The 23,306-nt window shown below is 44.6% G+C and overlaps 1 protein-coding gene and 1 pseudogene across 1 annotated transcript in view; both read left to right on the plus strand.

Moving 5' to 3' along the window:
- Positions 1-23,306, plus strand: part of LOC138580055 (guanylyl cyclase C-like) — a 493,661-nt gene that overhangs the window by 227,499 nt on the left and 242,856 nt on the right. The window contains exon 8 of the mRNA XM_069650291.1: positions 17,187-17,298. Within this exon, the coding sequence (XP_069506392.1) occupies positions 17,187-17,298 (112 nt within the window). The remainder of the gene's footprint in view (positions 1-17,186; positions 17,299-23,306) is intronic.
- Positions 14,022-14,942, plus strand: LOC138581464 (phospholipid hydroperoxide glutathione peroxidase-like; annotated as a pseudogene).

Genomic DNA, 23,306 nt, shown 5'->3' on the forward strand with positions numbered 1-23,306 from the left:
ACTATATTGTTGCATGCATATCTAACACGTAAACTGTTAATCATTGAGAAAGTCATCACAGCAATTTTGCTTCTCACGATGCTACTCAGCATACCTAACACTTAGCTGAATTTCATCCTTTGTAATTGCCAGCATATAAAGCACATAGCCACAAAGACTCTGTTGGTGGGCACATACCCACAACACAGAGCTAGATTAAAACACTGTGTTAGCCCCACACTTTTATGTCTCTTTTATATTACAACCTGCACATCTAGCATACGACTGAATTATATTTGACCACAACTGCATTGTCTGCTACCTAGCACACAATTAGATTAATTCGATTGCATTTATAACAACTGTTTCACTTAATATTGATGTAGGAACACCTAGCGCACAGCCAGATTTGATTATTTGTACTTCCCTGTATACCAAACACATTAGAAGGCTTTGTCATAGTGCTTTGCTCATAACATCTGCATGATAGATTAACTCACTTTTGCACCTGCTTAACTACTGCGCAGCTCCAGCGTGTGCATGCATCCCCAGCATTTAAGGAAGTTCTATCAATGGATGTGCCTCCACGATGACTGCAGACTTATTACTGCAGCCTACATAGCTAGTGCATAACTCATTTACATTTACTTTTGTTGACATACCAAACATATACATGCTTTGCATACCAATCACCTACAGAACTTAACTCGCTGTGCTGTCCGCATAATAACTGCACAGCTCATGCTATTTCCTCTACACTCCCAGCGCATAACTGGTTGGACTCCCTGTATTTGCCTGAACAAGCCCCATGGTAAATCAACACATCTATTATACGTATTATGTCACAATCAGACCCATCTCACTGGAGCTAGACCCCTCAGACATAGGCTATCAGACACAAACAACTCCTCATAAATTCTGGAATCATTCTAAGCATAGACGCATACACTGCTACACCAAAGGAACCCTTTCCATAACCAGACCCCTGATATATCATCACATTAATGTGGTCTACAGGCGAATTGGCCTATGGTATTCACAGAACAGTTCCATAATCTCCCAACTAACCATCATCACAGAGGGATAAGGAAATCCTTAAATATTACCCACCCTCTACGGTATCACACCCTCTTCCCGATCCTCAACACATATAGGGTGAAAACACAGTCTCAAGATGCCTACAATCTGCAAAGATAGCAACATCCAAAAGGAAGAAAGAACAAGGAGAGAATTGGAAGCAACCCTCAGTACCCCTTCCGATCAGGCTTCCCAAGACTCTACATGGTTCCCCCTACCTCACCTCAAGGGACCATTGATGACTTTTATCCACAAATACCCCCGAAGCACACAACTGAACCACATTACTATGAGCAAACATTCGTTTGAGAAACAGGACTCACCAATGACCTAACATCTTTGCCTACATTTACCCTGACAGCCATTCAACCAACCATAAATGGGCCCCCACAAAAAACAATACCTGTTGCTCCATTCATCACTAGACACCCTGCACCATCCACCATGACCATGCAGCAGGAACTGAGAGATGTTCTAGACTCCAAGAAGAGTCTGATAATCCTATTTAAATCTGAAAGCCTTAACATGGAGCTCTCGGAATAAATGAAAGCAACCTTGAAGAACCCAACAGCACTGGTCCAAGCATCCAAACCCATCCAGAAATGACTGGCACAAGGTGCCGCCTGATCAATGCACATTCTGTCTCCAACTATTCCTCAGACATTATTGACCTTCTTTCCGAAGACCAGGTAGACTTACTCCTCATCAAAGAAATTGGGCTCCCAAAGGATCTGTCCCTGGTTATCCATGAGAGTATCCCATCAGGCTTCAAGATCGCCTGTGCTAATAGCAACAATAGGATAGGAGGTGGTATACCTCTGGTGCAGAGAGACTCCTTTGTAGTCCCAATACCCTCCATTATCATCTTCTCAGACTGTGATTCACTCGCTCTGACCTGTTCCATCTCTCCCATAGTTCCACTAAGCTTCCTCTTAATCTACAGGCCTCCCTCCTACATGCATGAATATACAAAAAGTGCTCTTTGGCAAAATTGCTACACTCCTATCCAAAATAAATGCCAAACAAACTAGCCTTCAGATTGACTATCAGCTCAACCCCCCCACATGCACTACCACCCCCATCTCTCATACTCACAAACCATTCAGTTTCTCACCTTTAACTATCACAGCATCACAGAGGTTCAAAACATCATCAACAAACTCAAACCCTCTAACTGCCAAGGCGACTCATGGCCAGCCTCCACTATTAAGGAGTCCTCACATGAACTAGCCCCTTTTATCACTGCCCTCATAAATGCATCATTCAACACATGCATCGTCCCAGATAACCTTAAAGACGCTTGGGTCATTCCCCTTCTTAAAAAAGCCCACCGTTGACCCCAACACACCCACCAACAATAGGCCCATTACAACTGTACCATTCTTGCTTGAAATTCTGGACCGGGCTGCTTACCTACAGATCCAGGAGTACCTGGAATCCAACAAACTCCTTGGCCTCAGGCAATCTGGCTTCCGGCCTAGGCACAGTACTGAAACGGCCCTCATTGATTTGAAAATGCAAATTGAGTATCTGAAGGGGAAACTGGCCCTATTACTACCATTAGATTTATCAGCAGCCTTCGATTTGGTCAATCACCAAATCCTCTGTCAGCATCTTAAATCAGCTGCCACCTCCTGGAGTAGATCCTTTTTGGACAATAGATCTATGCGGGTCTTCTCCCTGTCAGCCTCCACTGAGCCTTCACCTGTTCTTTGCGGCATTCCTTTAAGGATGTTGTGTTTCGCCGATACCATACAACGTGTTTACAAAACCCCTTTTCAATATTCTTGGCTATCTGGGTGTCACCTACACTAATAATGCTGATGACACCCAGATACTCATCCCTATCACTGGAGACCACACAGTGGACACAAAATCCTTGAATGATGTCTATCTAGTCATCCAGGCCTGGATGGCTCAACATGAGCTTAGCCAGAATGATGATAAAACGGAGCTCCTCAACTTGGGCTCACACTGTCGTCTTAATAAACTAGATCCTGCGTTCAAGTCTTTCACCATAGATGGTAATACCATCAAGCTTTCTAATGACACTAAAATGCTTGCCATCTACCTCGACTCTACCCTGTCACTGTCTAGACAAACGAATTCTGTAAAATCAGCATCCGCTTACACGTGCAAACTTATCACAGCTTGCCGACCCTTTCTCACTACTGCTAACTGCACTATCCTAGCCAGAACACTCATGTCTAAGATTGACTATTGTAATGCCCTTTATTTAGGGACGAGCCAACGCAACCTAAATAAACTTCAGGTCACACAGAACAATGCTATCAGGGCAGCCCTTAATATACACAGGAATCAGCACATCTCTGACACCAGACGTAATCTATGCTGGCTCTCAGTAGTTCAGAGAATGTCACTGAAAACGCTTGCTAACACCCATAAGTGTTTGGCTAACCAGGCTCCCACCTATTTGGCTAGCCGATTTACACCCCACACTTCTACCCAACCTCAGAGAACCGCCCAAGCCCATAGCCTCTCCCTTTCCAGGTTCAAGCTTCAGAAAGCTGGAGAGAGTAGTTTCCCGGTTTTAGCCACCAAACTGTGGAACACTCTGCCCGCCCTCCTTAGACCGTAACCCTCCTTCCACTCCTTCAAGAGCAAAGCCAAACAGTGGCTCTCTGCTCTTGACAATTCTCGTATACAACGAGTCTGCACCCCCTGGTGCCTCTGTCCGGCCTACTCCTTGATTGTAATTATGTACACATAACCTGCATTTTAACCTTGTTCTGCAACTATGACTGTTTAAATTTTGTATACTATTTATGTTAACCTTTCCCTGTAACTATGACTTTATATACTGTATATACTCTGTACACGGTATCCAGTTAAAATGTCGAAAACATTTTTTCAAATGCAATAATGTCGAAAAAAATAATGCTGAAAAAAACAATTTCGAATGTGTTTTTTTTATTTGTATGTTTTTTTTGCTTTAGTTACTAAAAATAAATTGTAAATAAAAAAAAGGGGGCTTGGAGGGAAAACCCCCATTCAAAAAAAAAAACATCAAAATCATTTTTTGAGGCATTTTTTTCGACATTATGGTTTTGAAAAAATGTCATTCGACATATTCACTATATTCACTATAAACCTCTGTACACCCATTTATTATATACTTTGCACTGTATATATTTTCTGCACCTTGCCCTTGTATTATGTAATATTATATACCATGCAATATTTGTCTTTGTAACTCAAGATATGCGTCCAGATGCCTTTGGGCCAGCCGCGCTATATAAATAAAGAAATACAAATACATCCTACACTTTGCTGCCAGACTCACTGACGCCACCACCATCCTGTCCATAGATTGCCAACTACTAACTATACTTGGCAATTTCAAAAGCTGGCATAAGACAGAAGCCAACTCTTTTACAAAGTCACTTGGAGCGAACCTCTGGAGATAACAAATTGTTAACAGTCCCACCTACCAGAGACGTCTTTATGGGAGGGCTCCACACGGCTGCCTGCTCTAAAGACAAATCCCATTGTTCACCAAACGTAAATAGCACACATGAGGATATTTTAATAGTGTGCCGCTGAGTCTCTAGACCTATTGACTATCTTGCTCACCCTGTAATGCTTTCTGTGTTCACTATGTTGTAAACATTGTTTTTGTGTTCACTACTCCTGTAGCATTCTCACCTTTCTGTGGGAATCATATTGATCAAATCCAATAGCCAAAATTGAAATGCATATTGATCATTTTAGTGTTGCAATGGTTCAGAAGATTGAACATTGTGTTAAGCATTCATTGCAGAGATCTGTGTTCATAAACACGATTATAATACCAAATTCCAGCAAGGCAGACTCAGCCTTTCCTATGTCTGAAGCTGATACAACTGCATGCATACAGTGCTATTATCTGCAATATACTTACACCAGATATAGGTTGCTATAAAAACTAACATAGCATCGGTATGGTGAAGGTCTAGGCATTGTTTTTTCAGATAGGGAATTTGTCAAATATATCCGGTCACATCCAATGATGAGCATAAAGTGGTAGTTAGGTATCCACATTGAAGACTGCAGAACCAAAGCGTTCATGCTTGTATCCTGGATTTGCCAGCAGAGGATACAGTGATCCTGGACATATCTTACATCAATGATATTACTGTGCTGTCTTCTGTGAGAAGATTTGCCTTGTAACATTCTTGTGGTTTAGCCCATCTGATCTTTCTTTTGATATAGTCCATTAGAAGGGGTTCTGGATAGAAGAGGGTGGAACAGATATCACAGGTCTCTGGCAGGCCTTTTTTAAGGTCTGCTCATTTGATAGAAAAATTCAATGTTTTTCTGCACATTCATAAATAACAATTTCACAAGGGTGTGTTTGGGTGTATTTAAAGCTTCAAAATACAAAAGATAAACCCAGGTGAAATCTTTTAAATTACATAAATTAGTATGCTGGTACTTATAGACTTTGCCTGATAATGGAATCAAAGATGCTAGAATCATTCACATTTCACATGATAAGCTTCTAAACATTTTGTTTTCAACCATTGTCACTTTGGCGTATGTGATTTGTGTACTTTCCAAGTCAGTTCTATAAAATGGGATTATGTTAGTTCATGGTAAGAACTGGAAAAGTAAGTGGTAAAGTGCAGAATGTGCAGAGTAGGTGCAAATCCCAGCTTCACCAAACAATGTGTGATCCTGGGCATCTCATTTAGTCTTGTATTGCCTAACCTGTCAAAATTACCAGTCCCTAAACCCTTCACAATTGTCACCATTCAGAGTGCGTTCGTTCTCACGGTACGAGTTTCAAAAACATGGTTTTACTGGATCTATAATAATAAAGGGCATTGGTGTATTGCACACCACAGTCACCTTGTTGGTCAATGGCCCTATCCCGGGTGCGAAAGAAAACATAATCACTGTCTGCTCCCTAGTTCGTCTGTCCTGGGGAGATAACTTATCTATCCTTTTTACAATATTCACAGAGACACCCCGCCTTGCAGGACCTTAGAAAGAACCATCAATTATGACCAGACAGTGTAAACAAACACACATCAACTCCCCACTAGAAAGACTAGAAACAACCAAATCCACTGTCCGCCCAGATGGACCAACAACTACACTGGATGAAAAACTGCACCACATTCACAAATGGATAATATCCGCGCTGGACTGCATTGCCCCTAAAAAACCTGTCAAAAACTCTAAAAAAAAAGAAACAAGCCACTTACTTAAAAAAGGAAAATCGTAAACTAGAGAAAATCTGGAGAAAAAAAATCTACACACTATCAAATTTGCCTACCATCAACAGTTACATCTTCAGAGGGCTGAAGTACCCAAAGCACATAAGACACACTACTCCAAACACATTAATAACACCACAGAGAAAGGGAAATGTATAAGATGAGAGAATTCAAAAACCTGACCGCCTGCAGCGCAACCACTACGCCTCCACAAGTGATCTGTGACCAGATTGCTGCACACTTCAACCAAAGGATTCTCAACATCCAGGATCACATTGGCGATAAGGTCCAACCCACACGCCACCAATGAGATTCTACCAACACCTCCCACTACCTCCTCTATATTGTCCTCCCGCCTTCTGTCTGCAGAGGACATACAAGCTACCATCAACTCATGCAACCCATTAGGGTCTCCTGAGGATCCACGCTCCCCAATATTTACGAATCACTCATGAAATCTCCCGATTTAGCGCCCATCTTCCTATCCCTCCTCAATGACCTGATGAAAAGTCCCAGATCAGCTGAAATTTGAATACATCAGACCTTTGATTAAAAAGCTCAGAGCTGACCCATATGACCCAGCCAGCTATTGCCTCATCTCAAACACCCCCTTCATGGGGAAACGTCTGGAAATATTCATGTATCATCAACTCTAGGATTTCAACAAAACAAACTGATGCCCGAATGATGACCAGCACAGATTTAAACCTTCTAGGATTACAGAATTGGCTCTGTGCACCATCTGGGATACACTTAAAAACAATGCGGATGACAACTCAGAGAGTGCACTCATCCTACTAAACATCTCAGCCGCTTTTGATACCATCAGTCACAAGATGGTGTCATTTGCCCTCACACACAAATGCCTGCACGACACAGCCTCCTTGTATCTCTCTCAAAGAATCTCCAGACTACATACTGCCAAACCCACCAGAACCCCCTACACCAACAGAATTACAGTACCCAAGGTCTTGTGAACACGTGCCGGAGGCGCCAGCTTCCCATTTTTTGCGGCCTCCCACGGCAATGCTCGACCACCTCACTTCAGAGGAATTACCTCGCACCTAGCCTTCCGCAAAGTGATCAAGACCATGCTCTTTGTATGAACCTTCTGTCACCCGATGACCGAGTACTCATTGTCCACTCACTGTATCCACAAATAACTAAAAGAAAGTATTGTACTGTCTGCACCTTAATGCTACGCTTTGTGTAACCAGTAGCAACCTCTGTACCATGTAACTAAGAGATTTCATTGGGCGAGCAACTCAATGCCTCTGTGCTTCTAGTGCGCTCTATAAATTCCCAAAAATAAATATAAAATAAAGATCCTCCAATAAAGACCAGAAGGTATTGGTATTAATGAAACAGCTCTACACTGGATCACCTCCTTCCTTATGGGTATAAGCAAAAATGCTGTCTTAGACCCCTATAATTCCCAGCCTCACCCACTTACCTGCAGAGTACCCCAAGAAGTCACACTCTCACCTCTACTTGTGAACATCTACATGACAGCCCTATCAGATAGCATCAAAGAATCCTCTATCTCCTGCTAAAGCTAGCTGATGACACTCATATTTACACACTTGTGAACCACCCATCGCCAAACAACCCAAACATTAAAAACTGCCTTGTACAGGTGGACTCATGGATGACAGTAAACAGACTAAAACTCAACCCTAGCAATGCAGAACAGATGCTCTGTAATCCTACAGGGTCTAACACAATTCCTGGGGCTGATGAGATGGGCCCTCGCCCAACCCATCAACCAAAGCAAGGAATCTTGGAACGAAAATGGACAACCCCCTCAATCTTGATCCACAAGTCAAAACCATCATCAGCTCCTCCCAGCGGATTATGATATGCCACATCTTACCTTACGTAGCATTCAACCACATGGCCCTGGCCATAGTGTATCTAAACGTATCCAAACTAGACTATGCAAATAGCCTCTATCTCGGACTCCCAGATTTCCTACTGACAAAACTTCAAAGAGTTCAAAATGCAGCTGCAAGACTACGTATCGTAATGAAGCGATTTGAACATATCACGTCCCCATTATGTATTCTAGAATGGCTTCCCATTATAAACAAAGGGTTCATTTCTAAACGTGTGCATTGCCCATTGTTCATACCACATAGGGGCCAATCCTCCTCAGATATAAGTTTCAATACTACACTACCTCCAGAACACTTAGGTCCAGCAATGCTGCAGTAATACTAATCCCCAACTTCAACAAGAAACAGCAAGGAGGATCCTCTTTTTCAGTCCTGGCCATGAAACTGTGGTACACCCTACCCAAACCACTCTGCCTGGAAGTGAACCACCTGACTTTCAGGAAGCAGCTTAAGACTGCTTTTCAACCAACCACTTTGAAAGAAATTTTAAATAATAGAAACCGACTAAAAACTGTGCACCAGAAACTTGGGCTAATTCACGACAAGCGTCTTGACACTACCATCTGTGGGAAACCAATTTGATTTCTGGATCCTCTGTCACCTCGTCTGCACCTTAAGCTCAGTGAAATCTGCAACCAAGAGCCAGTAAATAGCAACACCCTCAACCCTGCCCCATCTACACCCCCCAACTAACACCTCACTCCTAAAATCTTGTATCCTTACACCTCTCACACTCCTTCAGACGACCTACAGGTGTAGTGTACTTAACAGAGTCAGACCCTATCCATCCTCTATCAACAACCATGCTGTTAAATTTAGCACTCCACAATCTGAGGGCTGCCTCTATGGCTAACCTGCCGGTCAGTACCAACCACAAACAGCATAGAGATTTTCACATTGGCGCACAGGTAACGGGTACTTCCAACCTGCATCCATCAACACCAACGTTTTCTGCATCTACATTTCCGCTATCCGACTAACACACCCTGCCCTCCTTTCTTACAGAGCCATCGAGGCCAACATTATTGACAGACGGGTGCTATATAAGATCACCTTACATACATTTATTGTTGGTGATGTGACTTTAATGTGGGCTGAACCAGCAAATTGCCTAGTCTAAACAAAAGTAAATATCTCGCTGTGCGTTTGTTAAATGGCTAAAATATAAAATGGAGAGCATGAGTGATGAGCCTCAAATCCACCCCTCTTGGCTGCTCCCTCCACTAGACGAGTGTTCTAACCTTTAGCCTAACAATTCTCTGGCTATGCTGCACACGGGCAGGGTCGGATTGGCCCCTCGGCCTTTCGGCCTGTGGCCGGGCCGAAATCGTCCCTGGGGAGTGGGGGATGGTTTCTGGCCATGCCTGGCCTGGGCTGGTTTGGAAGATTATTTTTAAAAAAATATATATATTTTTTTCCATATTTTTTTTCAAAAAGCCTTTCTTCCTTCTTAGGTCGATAAATGACTAACAAAATAGGTTGGGTGATATTGTATGCATATTTTTTCTATAAAAAAGAGCTTAAGCGTAAGTGCTATACAATAACATATTATCATTTGGCCTTGGACGTCTGCTTGGATTCACAGTAATTTAGTGTACTTAGGACAATGCTATTTGATGCTACTTCCTGTTTTGTGAAGGTGAAAGGTCGTGTTTCATCACTTCCCGGGATGTCACTTTGGGGGGGGGGGGGTGAAATGACATCACTTCCGGTGATGTCATCAGAGGTCAAGGATCGTGAGGCAAGGGGTGGGTCACTTTTTTTTGGGTGACTGGGCCTATTTCTTCTCCCAGTCCGACCCTGCCCACGGGAATGGTTAAGAGCCTGATTACAGCGCACACATGTGTGTTGTAGACAGGGCATGCACCTAAAACACAATAATAATAATATGAACGCTTGTACAAAGATAATTCCAGCGGTCGAAGTGTACGAAAAGAAGTAGTGGAACTATGTTCCCTGCTGGCCTGCACAGCTCCCCACAGACCCCACCACCACTCAACCTCCCATGCACAATCCAAACCCCCAAACAAACACGCCTACTGTATAAGGGAATGTTCAGTGCACTGAAGTGCAGGTTTCAACTTCTTCCTACACTTTTATTTTAAAACTAAACCATTCCAGAACGGTTTATTTTTAAAGAACAGTAGCCGGGCACCGCTCGCGCCGACTTCGACCACTGGGTATTTCCACATCATAACCAAGGACTGAAGGGTAAATACAGACAAAAATCAAAAGATTGGTGGAGTTACTGTACAGGAGCAAGAAGAAAAGACGTATACTAAGAATTATCACATTAATGGTGGACGCAGAGCTGCGCAACATCAACAGAAACGCACATACGTCCTCGGGGCGAGGGGGGATTTTTGCCCATGTGGACCAATGGCGGCATTATTTTGACCGATGAAGGAGTTCTATTGACTGAGTTCGCCTGTCCATTAGCCAGCATAGCCCCCCTAGCAGAGATTGAACTGCATACCTGGTGAATATACAAGTTAGGCCTCAGTCAGTTTACTTGGAATACCAATGCCTTCCTGATTAAATACCTACGTTATATGTCATGTTTGCACGTGGAAAAAAGCATTCACTGCGTTGAAGCCCTTATTTTATATGTCCTTAAATCCCGAATGACAGTAGAAGACACATTTTAATCATGCAGTGCATTTATTTTTTGCAGTGATGTGCGCCAAGAGTTATTTTTTCGTTTTCTGGGCTGTGTGCTTTGTGGACAATACAGCCGCTTCGATCCTTTTTGAATGACAGGCAGGAAGACACCTACTGTCTCGGGAGGATAGCTCGGGGGCAACGTGCTCGTCTTGGAAATAAGACGACAGGGACCACCACAGGTTCGATCCGCGCCTAGAAACCTCTGGGTATTAAGCGCGTTATAAATAACCTATGATATCATATCATAGACGATGACTTGCACAGCTGTAGAAGCTTTGTCTTGGGATATTTTTGGAAAACAAGGATTCACAGTAAAATAGTAGACAGGCAGATTTGCTGTGGTGAGGTCAAAGTGTCCAGGTCATTTAGTCACTGGTGAAGGCCCTAGGCTGAAGCAAAGGCTAGTGGGTAAATTATGAGAGGCTCTTTTTTTTTTTTTAAATGTTGTAGTTTTATTAAAAAACTTTTCATTTATCCATAACATCATACAATACTGAAATTCACAATAATAAGAAAGAAAAAGAAAAGAAAAAGAGAAACAAAAAAAAAAGAAAAAGCAGGGTTTTAGCACACAGATTTTCCCATTGTCCATCCTCTCCAAAGCATCTATGGTCATTTTCTTACTACATTGAAAACTGCTATGAGTGGTAAGGTTAAGTCCTCTTCATCATGATTATATGGTTCCAAAATTGAATTATAACCGTAGTAAAGCTCCTTTTGTTCCCTGACAGTATTAGATTCCATCTGTCCTGGCAAGTGAGTTCATGCCCGGGTTTTGTTATCATTTCTCGAAACCAGTTTCTTTTTTCGGCTAATGCAGGGCAGATCATGATGATATGATGGAATGCTTCCTCTTTCAGGATTTGTCTGTTATTTGCCATCAATTCCCGGGTCGGTAGTTGGTTTAATCGTATTCTAGTAAATGTGTCCCTAATTTGCCTATCTGGAAATGTCTTCAAATACGCAGGTAAAACATTGATAGCGCGATTGTCCAAGTCACAGTGCAAGTCCATCTGATAACTTGATTTCTCTGTTAGAGTAGCTATCCAATCATTTCGCTGTAGTCTTTGTTTGGTACATTGAGGGCGATTCACAAGCATCTCCGTTGTTATACTGTTTACTGCCATCACGCTTTCCATTGCATCCTTCCATAATGCTAATGCCGTGTTCGCCACCATAATGTTTCTTCGTTGGAATAGTTTGTATGCTGGAATTTCATCCTCATTGATCATTTTTCTGAACAGATCGAGTGTTTTCCATACGACTATTGATCTTAATGATTGTGTTGCAATCTCATGTTTAATTCTTTTAATCGGGAATGAGTTCGATAGTCCAAGGATTTTTCTCCAAAAGAGGCCTTCCAAGATATCCCAGATAGATTGATCAAGATTAATCATAGTCTCGCTCCCATAGCTCAGGATCGCAATCACTTTTTGGCGGTAAAATATGAGAATTGGTTGCAAAGAGAATTTTCCAAATTTTCTATGTATGAAAAGCCCTTGTCTCGCCAATGAGGTTGTTTTTGTTCTCAGATGCATTATCCAAGGAGTTTCTACTGCTGATTGGTTAACTAGGACTCCTAAATATTTAATTTCAGTTACCATGATCAGTTTTTGTTCATTCATTTGGAACTGAAAGGGTTGTTGTTTTCTTTTCTGTCCTTTCTTTGCTGAAAGTGGCATGATTCTTGTTTTTGCAGTGTTTATTTCAAAGCCATTTTCCAACATGTAAGTTTCCAAGTCCCGCAGACTTCTTTGTAGCCCTAGCTCAGTTTTGTCTACAATGACAATGTCATCTGCATACATCAAGTGGTGAATCTGCTGGTTATTTAATTTGGGTGGGTTTGCCTTCTGAAAGTGAGGGGGCTCAGAAAGATCCATGGTGTACAGCTTAAACAACGTTGCTGCAAGGGGACACCCCTGTTTGAGCCCATTTTCTGCTTCAATGGGTGCCGACAATTGTCCTTGTTGTGATAATCTGATTCTTAGAGTTGTATTGCTGTATAGTTGTTTGATGGGTTCCAATAGCGTCGGTGGGCAATTCCACTTCTTTAGTTTTCCCCACAGTGTTGTCCTGTTAACCATATCAAAGGCCATGTGCAGGTCTATGAATGCTGCATATGTCGTGTGGTTGTTGAGCAATGCCTCCTGTTTCAATAGATTCAAGATCATCAGGTTTACATGTGTACCAGTACTTTTAGTAAATCCGTCTGCCTGATATCAAATTGCTCAGTTTCTTTGATCCATAAGTTAAGTTTGTTGAGGAGGAGCATTGCAAAGATCTTTCCAATCGGATCCAAGAGATCAATTGGTCTGTAATTTATCGGCTGTTGTCTATCACCTGCTTTGTTTATTGGTATCAGAATAGCTCTTATACATGTCACCGGGATTTGTTTTGCTTTCTCAATTGCCGCAAGTAAATGGACACAGAATTTAGCCCAATCCTCTGGATGTTTCTTAATGAGTATATTACTTAGGCCATCTGGCCCTGGGGCCCTTGATGAATTGAGCTTCTTTATAATTGGTTGTATGTCCTCCAATGTCCAAGAGTTTGTCCAAGGAATCGATTCACTCTGCTCCATTCTGATAGGTTGATTTTTCACTGTTCGTTCATAAATGGATTTAAAATGGTTAATCCATGAAGCTTCTTCAATCCCTTGGATTAGTTTGTGCTGGTTGTCCATTTGCGGATTTAGTAGGTTCCACAATCCTCTTGTATTATTATTTTTCAAAAGGGCTAGGATTGCTTCTGCATCTTGTTGGGAGAGCAATGCTTTTGCATTCTTTATCCAATTTCTGTAGCCTTGTTTTGCTTGTCGAATGGCGTTCCACGTGTTGCCCTCGTTCTTTCTTTTAATTTCCGTGAGCGTTCTCCTCAGTTCTTTTTTTGTTGTTAACTACTTGGATATTGTATGCATGTGGATGACTTTTCTTCGAGGATTCTTGTTTGTGGATCTTTCCTAGAAACGGTAAGAGTATCCATTCATAGTTTATTTGTTCCATGCCAGTCGCCTCAGGATTGATGTAAGTGCTTACTAAGCTCTTCATTTAATTTTCACTAATACGTAGTCGAGTGACTGCAGAATTAGTTTCCATAGAAGGTAAGTACACTTAACTACCTTCACAATATGAGAGGCTCTTAATTCGGAAACTGATCAGCATTTTAACCACTTTCCACGTTTAGCATGATGTTAAGCTTCATTTGTGGGGATTTTGCACGGACATTTAAACCAATGAGAGCAGCACAAAAGAAAAGTGTCGCCAATGAGGTCACCACAGAATGCAAGGGGGGAAACCCACCATGCACATTTTTAATCCGTGCATGGTTGACGCAAATGAGGCTTGTGGATTCTCACCCCAACTCGCACCCCACACAAAGCCCTTCAGATTCAACCTTCAAGACTCACATGACCAAAAACAATCACACCCTCCTAAATCATCCCAGACCTCTCAATCACCATCCAAGCTCTGTACTTTCTGATCTACACGTTGACAGCTGCCTGGTCAATGGAATCCCAGCTTCCATCTTGTCACCTTTGAAGGCTGTCTAACAGACTGCAGCCCGTCACAGCACAGTCACAAGTCACAGTCAAACGACTGCTTGGCATGTTAGCATGTGTGCACAAGTGGATGAATGGAAAGCTGCCAGATCCATTTTCAGGTTCTCGGCTTAGGTAGCGATGGGAAGGAGGCACTGGCGTTAATGAATATGTACAGGTGGTTCGTTTGCATCATCGTCAACATAGCTTCCAGCGAGGAAAGTCTCCCGTAAATGAAACTGTGCTCGTTCAACTTCACACCACTTGTGATGAGAAGGGTTTGCAGATCCTGGATTTCCTTACAACCAATTTGGTCCAGAATCCAGAGACAAAGCTCAGATCAAAGACTTTGCTGGCGGCTATCATGTGCAGTTTCACATCTTCAGCTAAATGGACGGAAACTGAGACCACATGCTGTGGAAGGGCATGAGGAAAGATCCCAAAGAGGGGGCTACCTTATTAAATGGAACTTCAACAAGTTACTCATTAACCAGCCATCTGCTGAAGAGCTTCAGTCCTCTGGGTGATCCAGAGGTGACTGAGAAATAGCTGCCTGCCTACTTTTAAGGTGGCACCTTTACTTGCATCTGCCTCCTGACTGCTTGAACCTGGAGTCTGGCAGTCTGTCCAGACTCGCTGCACCAACTCGGGCCAGAACGGCCACATAACCATACCTAACATTTTGACTTTACACTTGATGCCCACTAGAAATGCCAAAGCCATGGTAACTAAATATGACTATACTGACTGCCCTCATCTATGCCATATTGCCCATGTAAGAACACTCGTCATGCAGATAACAAATGTTGTGCCATGCTAAGAAATTATGTCCAGGCTAGCTGCACTAATATAGGCCAGTACAGCCATGTAAGAACACTTATCATGTTCACTTCATCCTTGATGCCAGTATAAAATGCCATGCAACAGTAAGAAAACATGAATACATTGTCTGCCACTGCACAAATGGATCCCCCCTCAAATCAGAGGCATGCTCCCTGGCACGGCACTCATGCATACATACAGTATTCATGTCTTTCCCTCTTTATTCACACGTGCACACATAGAAGAAGCACTCTCTCATTCACACGCACACCCAAACAACATACACACTCTCATTCACACGTGCACTTGCAGATCCAAACCATTGCATGCGTGCATGCATACACGCATACACACACATGTATACAATTACGAATGAATAATATTTTTGTTGTTTCTTACTTGCAGTCCCAATAAGGACACCAGAGGTCTCCCAATGACGGCCCTTGAAATGAAGGCCCACCAACTCGAGCGCAGAACACAACAGGAACCCGGAAGCAGGCAGAGCTTTCTGGCTCCTGCACATGCGCACAGTAGCTGGAGCGCTTGCATCACACCGCCCCCTGTCATCTGAATGTGCATCGGGATACTGGAGTACCCTTATGCACATTCATCCCTGCAGCATCACAGCCTGCGTCCCCAATGAGCCATGTAAGGCTGTGAAGTCCAATATGTCTGCAGGTTTGCTCACAAAGTGGGGTGGGGGCTCTGATTGGTTCATCTTTTTCTTTTAAAGTGGTTTTCACTCCTGAATTCAAAGATGGGCCCTTAAACTATAAAAATAGGGAAAGCCACTCTGGCAACGTTCCTTGGGCGGTTTATGTAGTACATGTGTGCACTGATGTTCCCCTTGTCTATTTCATGCAAGTTGTGTGAGAGGTCTGTGAACCATGAGGTTCACAAGCTTCCCAAGGCCCAACAACTTTATGTGTGTATCTCACCAGCAAACCTTGGCCAAGTTGCCAGAGTGTTTGCTTTGCTTGAGTGGCTCATCTGAGTCCCTGGAATGGCTTCACATAGAAATCCACATCTTCATGTTGAACCACTCTCATCACGGCGGTATTACTGCTGGGGTACCGCTGGGGCTAATACCGTTACCGCCAAACCCCCCGGCGCTATTACCGATGGATCATGGGTTTGGTGGAACGGTAATTCCCCATTCCCCATTGAGCTCATTCAGGAATTCCCCATTCCTCATTGGGCCCATTGGGGAATTTTTGGCACAACTACCGACGGCGGTAATATGCTAAATGCGCCACAAATCAGCAAATACACGGCACATTTACCCCCAGCTCATTGCTCAGAGCTGAGGGTAAATGCAGCCAAACCCATGATTTTGCAGACCCTTAAATGCAGCGGTAATAGCGTTACCGCCGCATTTAAGGGTTACTGCCAAACTCGTGATGAGGCTGATGTCCCCACATCTAGTTCCGTAAGTGCTAACGTTGGTGGCCCCCTGCATGCAATTTTTTTTTTTTTTAATAACCCTGGATGAGTCTTAAATTCTTCTGTACGTGCTTAAAGGTCACAGGTCATTGGTTTGTTAGCGGGTGCTGAAAGGATGGAATATCCTACATTCTTTTCATCACCGTATGTTGAAAATGGGATATACCACGAGCGTCTGTATTTTGTATTAATGACAAGAAACCCGGGCTTCGTCCATACATTTCTTTAGGGTGACCGGTTCTGAGCTCTTGTGTTTGTGTTGTGCATGCGGTACATCCTGGATTAATGTCAAGTTGTAAACAATGCCATACTCCATGGGCTCATCTATGAGCCCTCTAAAGGTGCCACTCTATGCTGCAGTCTTTAATAGAGGTGTTGAACATGAGATTAGTATGGGGTGGGCGGTGGGGGGACTTTTTCAAGTGGCTTTGATAGTGCTTATTCTAATCATCTGCTCGTGCCTCATTTGACCCCTAACTTGCACCCTTGACAAAGAGAGCCAAAGGTGGGCAAGGTCCTAACATATCGTACCTTTCTTCTTCTCAGTACACACCTTTTATGGAATTCGACACCAGAGCCAATAAAACAAAAGTCTTAGATAGCAGTCCATCTTTCATCTGGAGGAACCACCAACTTCCCAGCGACCTTCCCAACACGGGTGAGTTATCCAGATTGGGTTCAATGCACAATGTAGACCACCACTGTATACATACTGTGCTATTTTGTAAGCGTCACCGTGCTCCTGATAATGATTTTGCAGGCCCTATGTTTTTTAGAATCATTATGGCTTAATACATTTTCCTCTACAAAAATCCTTCACCTGTGCTTAACACAAATTCTGGGTTTGGCATTTACTTTTATGTTCCAATCACTAACTCAAATAAGTGCTTATTTTTCCTATTTATGTAGTCCTTTCAAGTCTTAACAATGAACCCCAAGTAATTGAATATTATTAGTACACGGCGAGGGACAATGAGATTGTAACATGCAATCTTATTCGCCCTCGCCGGGTTGTTACCAGCCGACAAAGTGTTGTCTGCACTTCTTCCCTTCCCTCGATGGTCATATCTGGCCACCATGGAAATGGAGAAGGGACTACCTGTAGTCCCTTCTCACCGTTCCCTGGAGGCCATTTTCTGTGACAACCTTTTCAAATTACTTTTTAATTGGTGCCATGGAAAGGGAGAAGGAACTACGTGTAGTCCCTCAACCAGCTCAAAGCTTGTTGCTTAATTATAACTTATTTGGTTCAGACATATAGTCCTTCTCAGGCGTAGCACTCCACTTGCACACCCAGTCGTTTCACTGGCAAGTAGATACAGTGAGACACCACGTCCCGGTGCTCCATGGACTAATTACCTTGCATTGCCCGAGTAATATGGGAGTGGTGAAAAGGATGTCCATACATAGCCGAACAAAAAATATAAACCTCCTGTCCTTTCTCAAGTTCGCAAGTTTTAGCAAGACTGACTTTTAGCTAGAGATGCTGCAAGAAACTCACTTTAGTGACCTAGAACCGGCAAAGCTGAATAAAGGCTGTGTCATCAGAGCAGCTTGCATTTGCTTTAATTGTAAGTGATAATTGCACTCAAACATCTCTCAGGCGCAGATTGCAGCTGCACCTGGAAGCTGAACCTGCTGTTTTGTCTGCAAAAAAGGGATCTTTGAGGTTTTCCTTTTTTTCTCCAGAGAAATACACTTTTGCCGAGTTTGTTTTGCTGATATTATCAACTTTGTTTTGCTGCAAGATTGCAGGGGAAGACCCCCTGCATGCCCCTTCCAAACCCCTACTATATACCTTACCTTAGTCCATCATTAATATCTATCTGAACGGCACCGTCATGGTCCAGTGCCCTCAGCCCAATCCCCTACTATTCGATAGGTGCCTCCCCCGCCTCATCAACTTCCTTCCTTCTACCACTTCTCTGGCTCCTATTCCACCCCCTCCTTCTACTGTTCTGGCTCCTATGCCATCTGCTACCTCTCTGGACCTCCATCCTTCACCTCTACGGATATCTTGCCATCTGCCTCCCCTCTGGCTCCCTTGCCAGCTCTCTCACCTTGCTCCCTTGCCACTTCCCTCCTCTGCCTCTCTGGCTCCCTTGCCATCCACTACCACTCTGGCTCCTCTGTTGCCTCCTCCTTCCACCTCTCTGGCTCCTCATCCACTTCCGATGGGTCCTCCTCTCCCCTGAACCCCTCCCCGGAAGTCTTTCAAAAGTCGCAGCCTGCTCCATGTGGCTACTCTCAACTGCCGCTCTGCTGCTAAACACCCCTCTGACATCTGCCACCTCGTTGAACTCCTGGACCTGGGTGTTCTCGCTCTTACTGAGACATGGTTCAAGGCCCGCTCTGTCACAAGTTTTGAGACACTCCTCCCTGAGGGCTATGAGATCCTCTCGGAGCCTAGGCCCAATAGGCCCAGGGGTGGAGTGACCCTGATCTTTCCTGAGTAGATCCCTGCTTCCATCTTCCGCACGCAGACCTATTCCTCCTTTGAATGCCTGGTCTACAGGCTCTCTATCTCTCCTAGTCTCTCTCTGACCTTGGCCATCAACTACAGGCCACCTAGCCAGGTCACCATCTTCCTCTCTCAATGAGCTGACTGTCCTTCCCCTCTCCTTTCATCCTCTGGACTTTTCTGCAACCTATGCAACTCTCTTTCCCCCTCCATTCTACCCTCTGGTCCAACTCACTCTCCCAGACACACCTTGGATGTTCTGATCTCTTCAGACATCCCCCTCTCACTACTCCTCTCTCCTGGACTGACCACCTTCTTCTTTTGTCTTACTTGAAGCTTACTGTCACCTTCCTTCACAGTCATTCGACCTATGAAGCGAGTGTCTGTGGCCGCCTTTACCTCCACTTTCTCTCCCACACCTACTCCCGCGGCTGACTCCCATCCTGACACAACCCTTTCCAACCTTCACCTTTCCATCTTTAACACTCTGGATATCCTTGGTCCTGCCATGAGGATCCGCCTGAAGCCTTCCAACAAGTGCACCACTCGGTATGACCCTGATCCAGCAGCTCTGAAATGCAAGTGCAGAGTAGCTGAACGGAAGTGGCGAGCTTTCGGGTGCACCCTTTGACAAACTGCCCTGCTGCCTGCTCCAAAGCAATTCTGACTCTCCATCTTCTCCAAGAAGAGGGTTCATATCCAAGCCTGCATATCTGCTGCCTCTAACAACACAGTCAAACTGTTCAAAATCTGAACGTAGCTGGCTAATCCTACTGCAGTATCTACTTCTTCTACTCCTTCCCAGACCCTCTGCTCAGCTCTGGTTTCTCATTTCACCAATAAAACCCAGAACATAGTGTCTGCACTCTCCTGCTCTACTCTTCTCTCTACCTCTCTCAGGCCCTCCTTGCCCCACCCCTCCTCTCCTTTGCTCCTCCCTCTCTCCTGTAACACCTGATTATGTTTCTAGACAAGTACAGTCTATGAAAGTCTCATCCAAATAGGCGACCCCCTGCTCCTCCAGAACCATTAAGGACAAAATTGGTTCTATCGCTCTGGCCAATTTCTGTAATCACTCCTTCACCACTGGATCTTTTCCCTCTCTTCTCAAGCACTCCCTTGTACAACCCCTACTGAAAAACCCTTCTGCCAACCCCTCCATTCTGGCAAACTATCGCCCAATCTCTATCACTCCTTTCCTGGGCAAACTCCTGAACACCTGTGAAGATCTGCTTTCTAATCTTGACTCTAGCTCACCCTCTGTCCTCATTCTCCTCGACCTTTCCTCTTTGTCTCCACAAGACACTGGGCATCACAGATCAGGCTCTGGCGTGGCTGACCTCCTTCCTCCTGGACCGATCTTCCAGGTTCAGCTTGGGTCCTTTCTCTCCACCACCTCTCTCTCGCTACACGTGGTGTTCCCCAGGGCTCTATCCTCTCCTCTGGCTCTTCAGTGTCTATCTGGCCCCTTTGACCCTCCTGATCTCTACCTTTTCCTATAACATTGCGGATGACACGCAGCTTTCCTTCAGGCTTCTCTTGGCCTCCTCCTCCTCCTCGCTCATCCCTGATGGTCTATCCGCTATTCAGGCATGATGTGCCTCTAACAATCTCTGTCTTAATGCCAATAAGACTGAGATCCTTCTCATTGGGACCCCTGTTCCTGCTTTTCCTCTCTCAATTTGGCCGCCCTCTTTGGCACGCTGCCCTCACCCTCTTGTGAGGCAAAAAACTTTGGGGTCATCTTCGACTCCACTCTCTCCTTCCCTGCACACATGACACAACTTGCAAAGAAGGCCCATTTCCAGCTGCGCCTCCTCAGAGGTATTCTCCCTTTTCCCACCTTCCGCCAGAAGCTCACTGTCTTTAGAGCCATGGTTCTCTCTAGGCTGGACTACTGCAACAGCCTCTTTCTCAATCTGCCTAACTCTACTCTTCGCCCTCTTCAACTCATCCAGAACAGGACCTGAGACTTATCTATGGCCTCAAGCCCAGGGACCACCTCTCTCTGGCCCTGAAATGTATTTATTTTATTTATTTATTGTGCATTTGTAAGGTGCTTATACATCAAGAATTTGTGTTTCAAAGCACCCACAGGGCAAAGGGGAGGGAACATGGGAACAAAGGCAAATAGAAAACTGATGAACAGGGAAGAGGCGGTCCTACTAGGTTTTGTGAGCATTCCGAATGTGCAAGTGCAGGGAGAGAGAGAAGGGACAGGGAAGGGGGTAAGTGCTAGGACTTCCACAGAGGGAAGTGCCAAGGGGTCAACAGTAAGCGGCTGACAGAAATCGCTTGTTACAGAGGGATCACTTGCCAATAATAAGTGCAAGCCTGTGATAACACAGGCCAGTGGGTGCCCGAAGGCAAGTGCTGGGATGGGGCAGCAGGCTGAGGGCTATTATGAGGAAGGCCAAGACCCGGATGAACACATAAGGTCCCAGGCCACCAGCGACTGTGGGCTGTTAGCATGGGAGTGAGAGGGGGAAGGAGGAGGTAGAGAGGAAAGACTTTAGGAGCTTCTGGAATTTGAGGGTATCCAGCTCAAGATAAAGAGGAAGGTGGAGGCTGTTCCAGCCAAGGAGAGCGATCTGCCACCAGCTCGCTGGTTAGCAAAGCGCCTGAAACGCCGAGAGTTGAAGCCGGAGGAGCATCAAGATCTGGAAGGAAAGTATTTAGTGAGAGAAAATTGTAGCTAGATTGGTCCACAGCCCCAGACAGCCTTGTGGATGATGCCGAGGGATTTGAATGTGGTCCTTGCAGCAACCGGGAGCCAGTGGAGGGACTATAGGGCTAGAGAGATACGGTCCCTCGGTTTGAGGTCATGGATAAGTTTTGCAGCCAAATTCTGGACAAGCTGGAGGGGGCGGACAGAGAGGAGGAGGGTAGATTAAGGAAGAGGCTGTTGTAGTCGTCCAGCGTAGAGAGTACTAGAGCTCTAGAGACATTGAGATTCTGGGGTAAATTGAGGAAAGGAAGGATACCTCTGAGGAGGTGGAGTTGAAAATGGGCCTTCTTGGCAAGGTCCAAGATGTGAGGGAGGAAAAAGAGACAGGGGTCTAAGATGACTCCAAGGTTTCTGTCCTCAAATGCAGGAGAAGGGCCAGAGCCCATAGAGGATGGCAGGAGTGAAGAGATCAAAAAGGGAGTCGGGATCCCAATAAGAAGGATCTCAGTCTTTCTTGCATTGAGGCAGAGATCATTGGAGGCACACCAGGACTGGATAGCAGATAGGCAGTAGAGGAAGTGGGGAGAGCATCAGAGGAACATTTGAAGAAGAGTTGGGTGTCATCTGCATAACACTGGAAGTGAGGGGAGAAAGTGTAGAAAAGGTGAGCAAGCAGAGCGAGATAGATGTTTAAGAGTTAGGGTGAGAATGTTAGAGCTCTAGGGAACGCCACAAGTGGTGATGGAGGTAGGAGAGAAAAAAGAGCCTAGAATGACCCAGGAGGATGGTCAGTCAGGAAGGAGGCCCGCCAGTCCAGTGGCCGTTCTGAGATACCAAGGGTGTCATGGATCTGTTTAATGAGGATGGAGTGGTTGACCCTATCAAATGCAGAGAAAAGATTGCGTAGAATGAGGACAGTTGAAGAGTTAGTGTGAAGAAATGCGAGCAGTTCTTCACGGGTGTTCAGAAGAGCACTTTCCGTGCCTCTAGATGCTCGGAATCCAGATTGATGGTAATATAGGCAACCAACTAGCTCAATATACTGGACCAGTTGGGAGATGACCAGCTTCTCCAGGAGTTTCCCAAGGAAGGGAATGATAGAGATGGGACGGTAGTTAACCTGGCATGAGGGATCGGCAGAAGGCTTTTGAAGGAGGGGGAGCACAAGAGAGTGCTTGAGGGAAGAGGGGAAAGACCCAGTAGCAAGAGAGTGATTGCATACAACAAGTGCATGGGCAAGGGAGCCAATGTTGTCCATAATAGTTCTGGAAGAACAGGGGGAGACCTGCTTGGAGGAGACGTTCATAGAGACATTGTACAAAGTGATAGGTGAGAATGAGGAGAGAAAGGCTGAGGTAGGTTGGAAGGCCAAGGTGATGGGAGGAGGGGGGAGAAAGGGAGGAAGAAAGAGTGCTCAGAATGTCCTGAGTTTTAACATTGAAATGGGTGGCCAGTGCAGCGCAGAAGGCCTGAGAGGGAAGAGGCGGGGTGGAGACTGCAGAAAGATTGGCTAGTTCCTTGCAGTTTTAAAGAGTTT

This window comes from Ambystoma mexicanum, chromosome 3p, assembly GCF_040938575.1.
Source record: "Ambystoma mexicanum isolate Mex_15411 chromosome 3p, UKY_AmexF1_1, whole genome shotgun sequence".
Classification (NCBI taxonomy): domain Eukaryota; kingdom Metazoa; phylum Chordata; class Amphibia; order Caudata; family Ambystomatidae; genus Ambystoma; species Ambystoma mexicanum.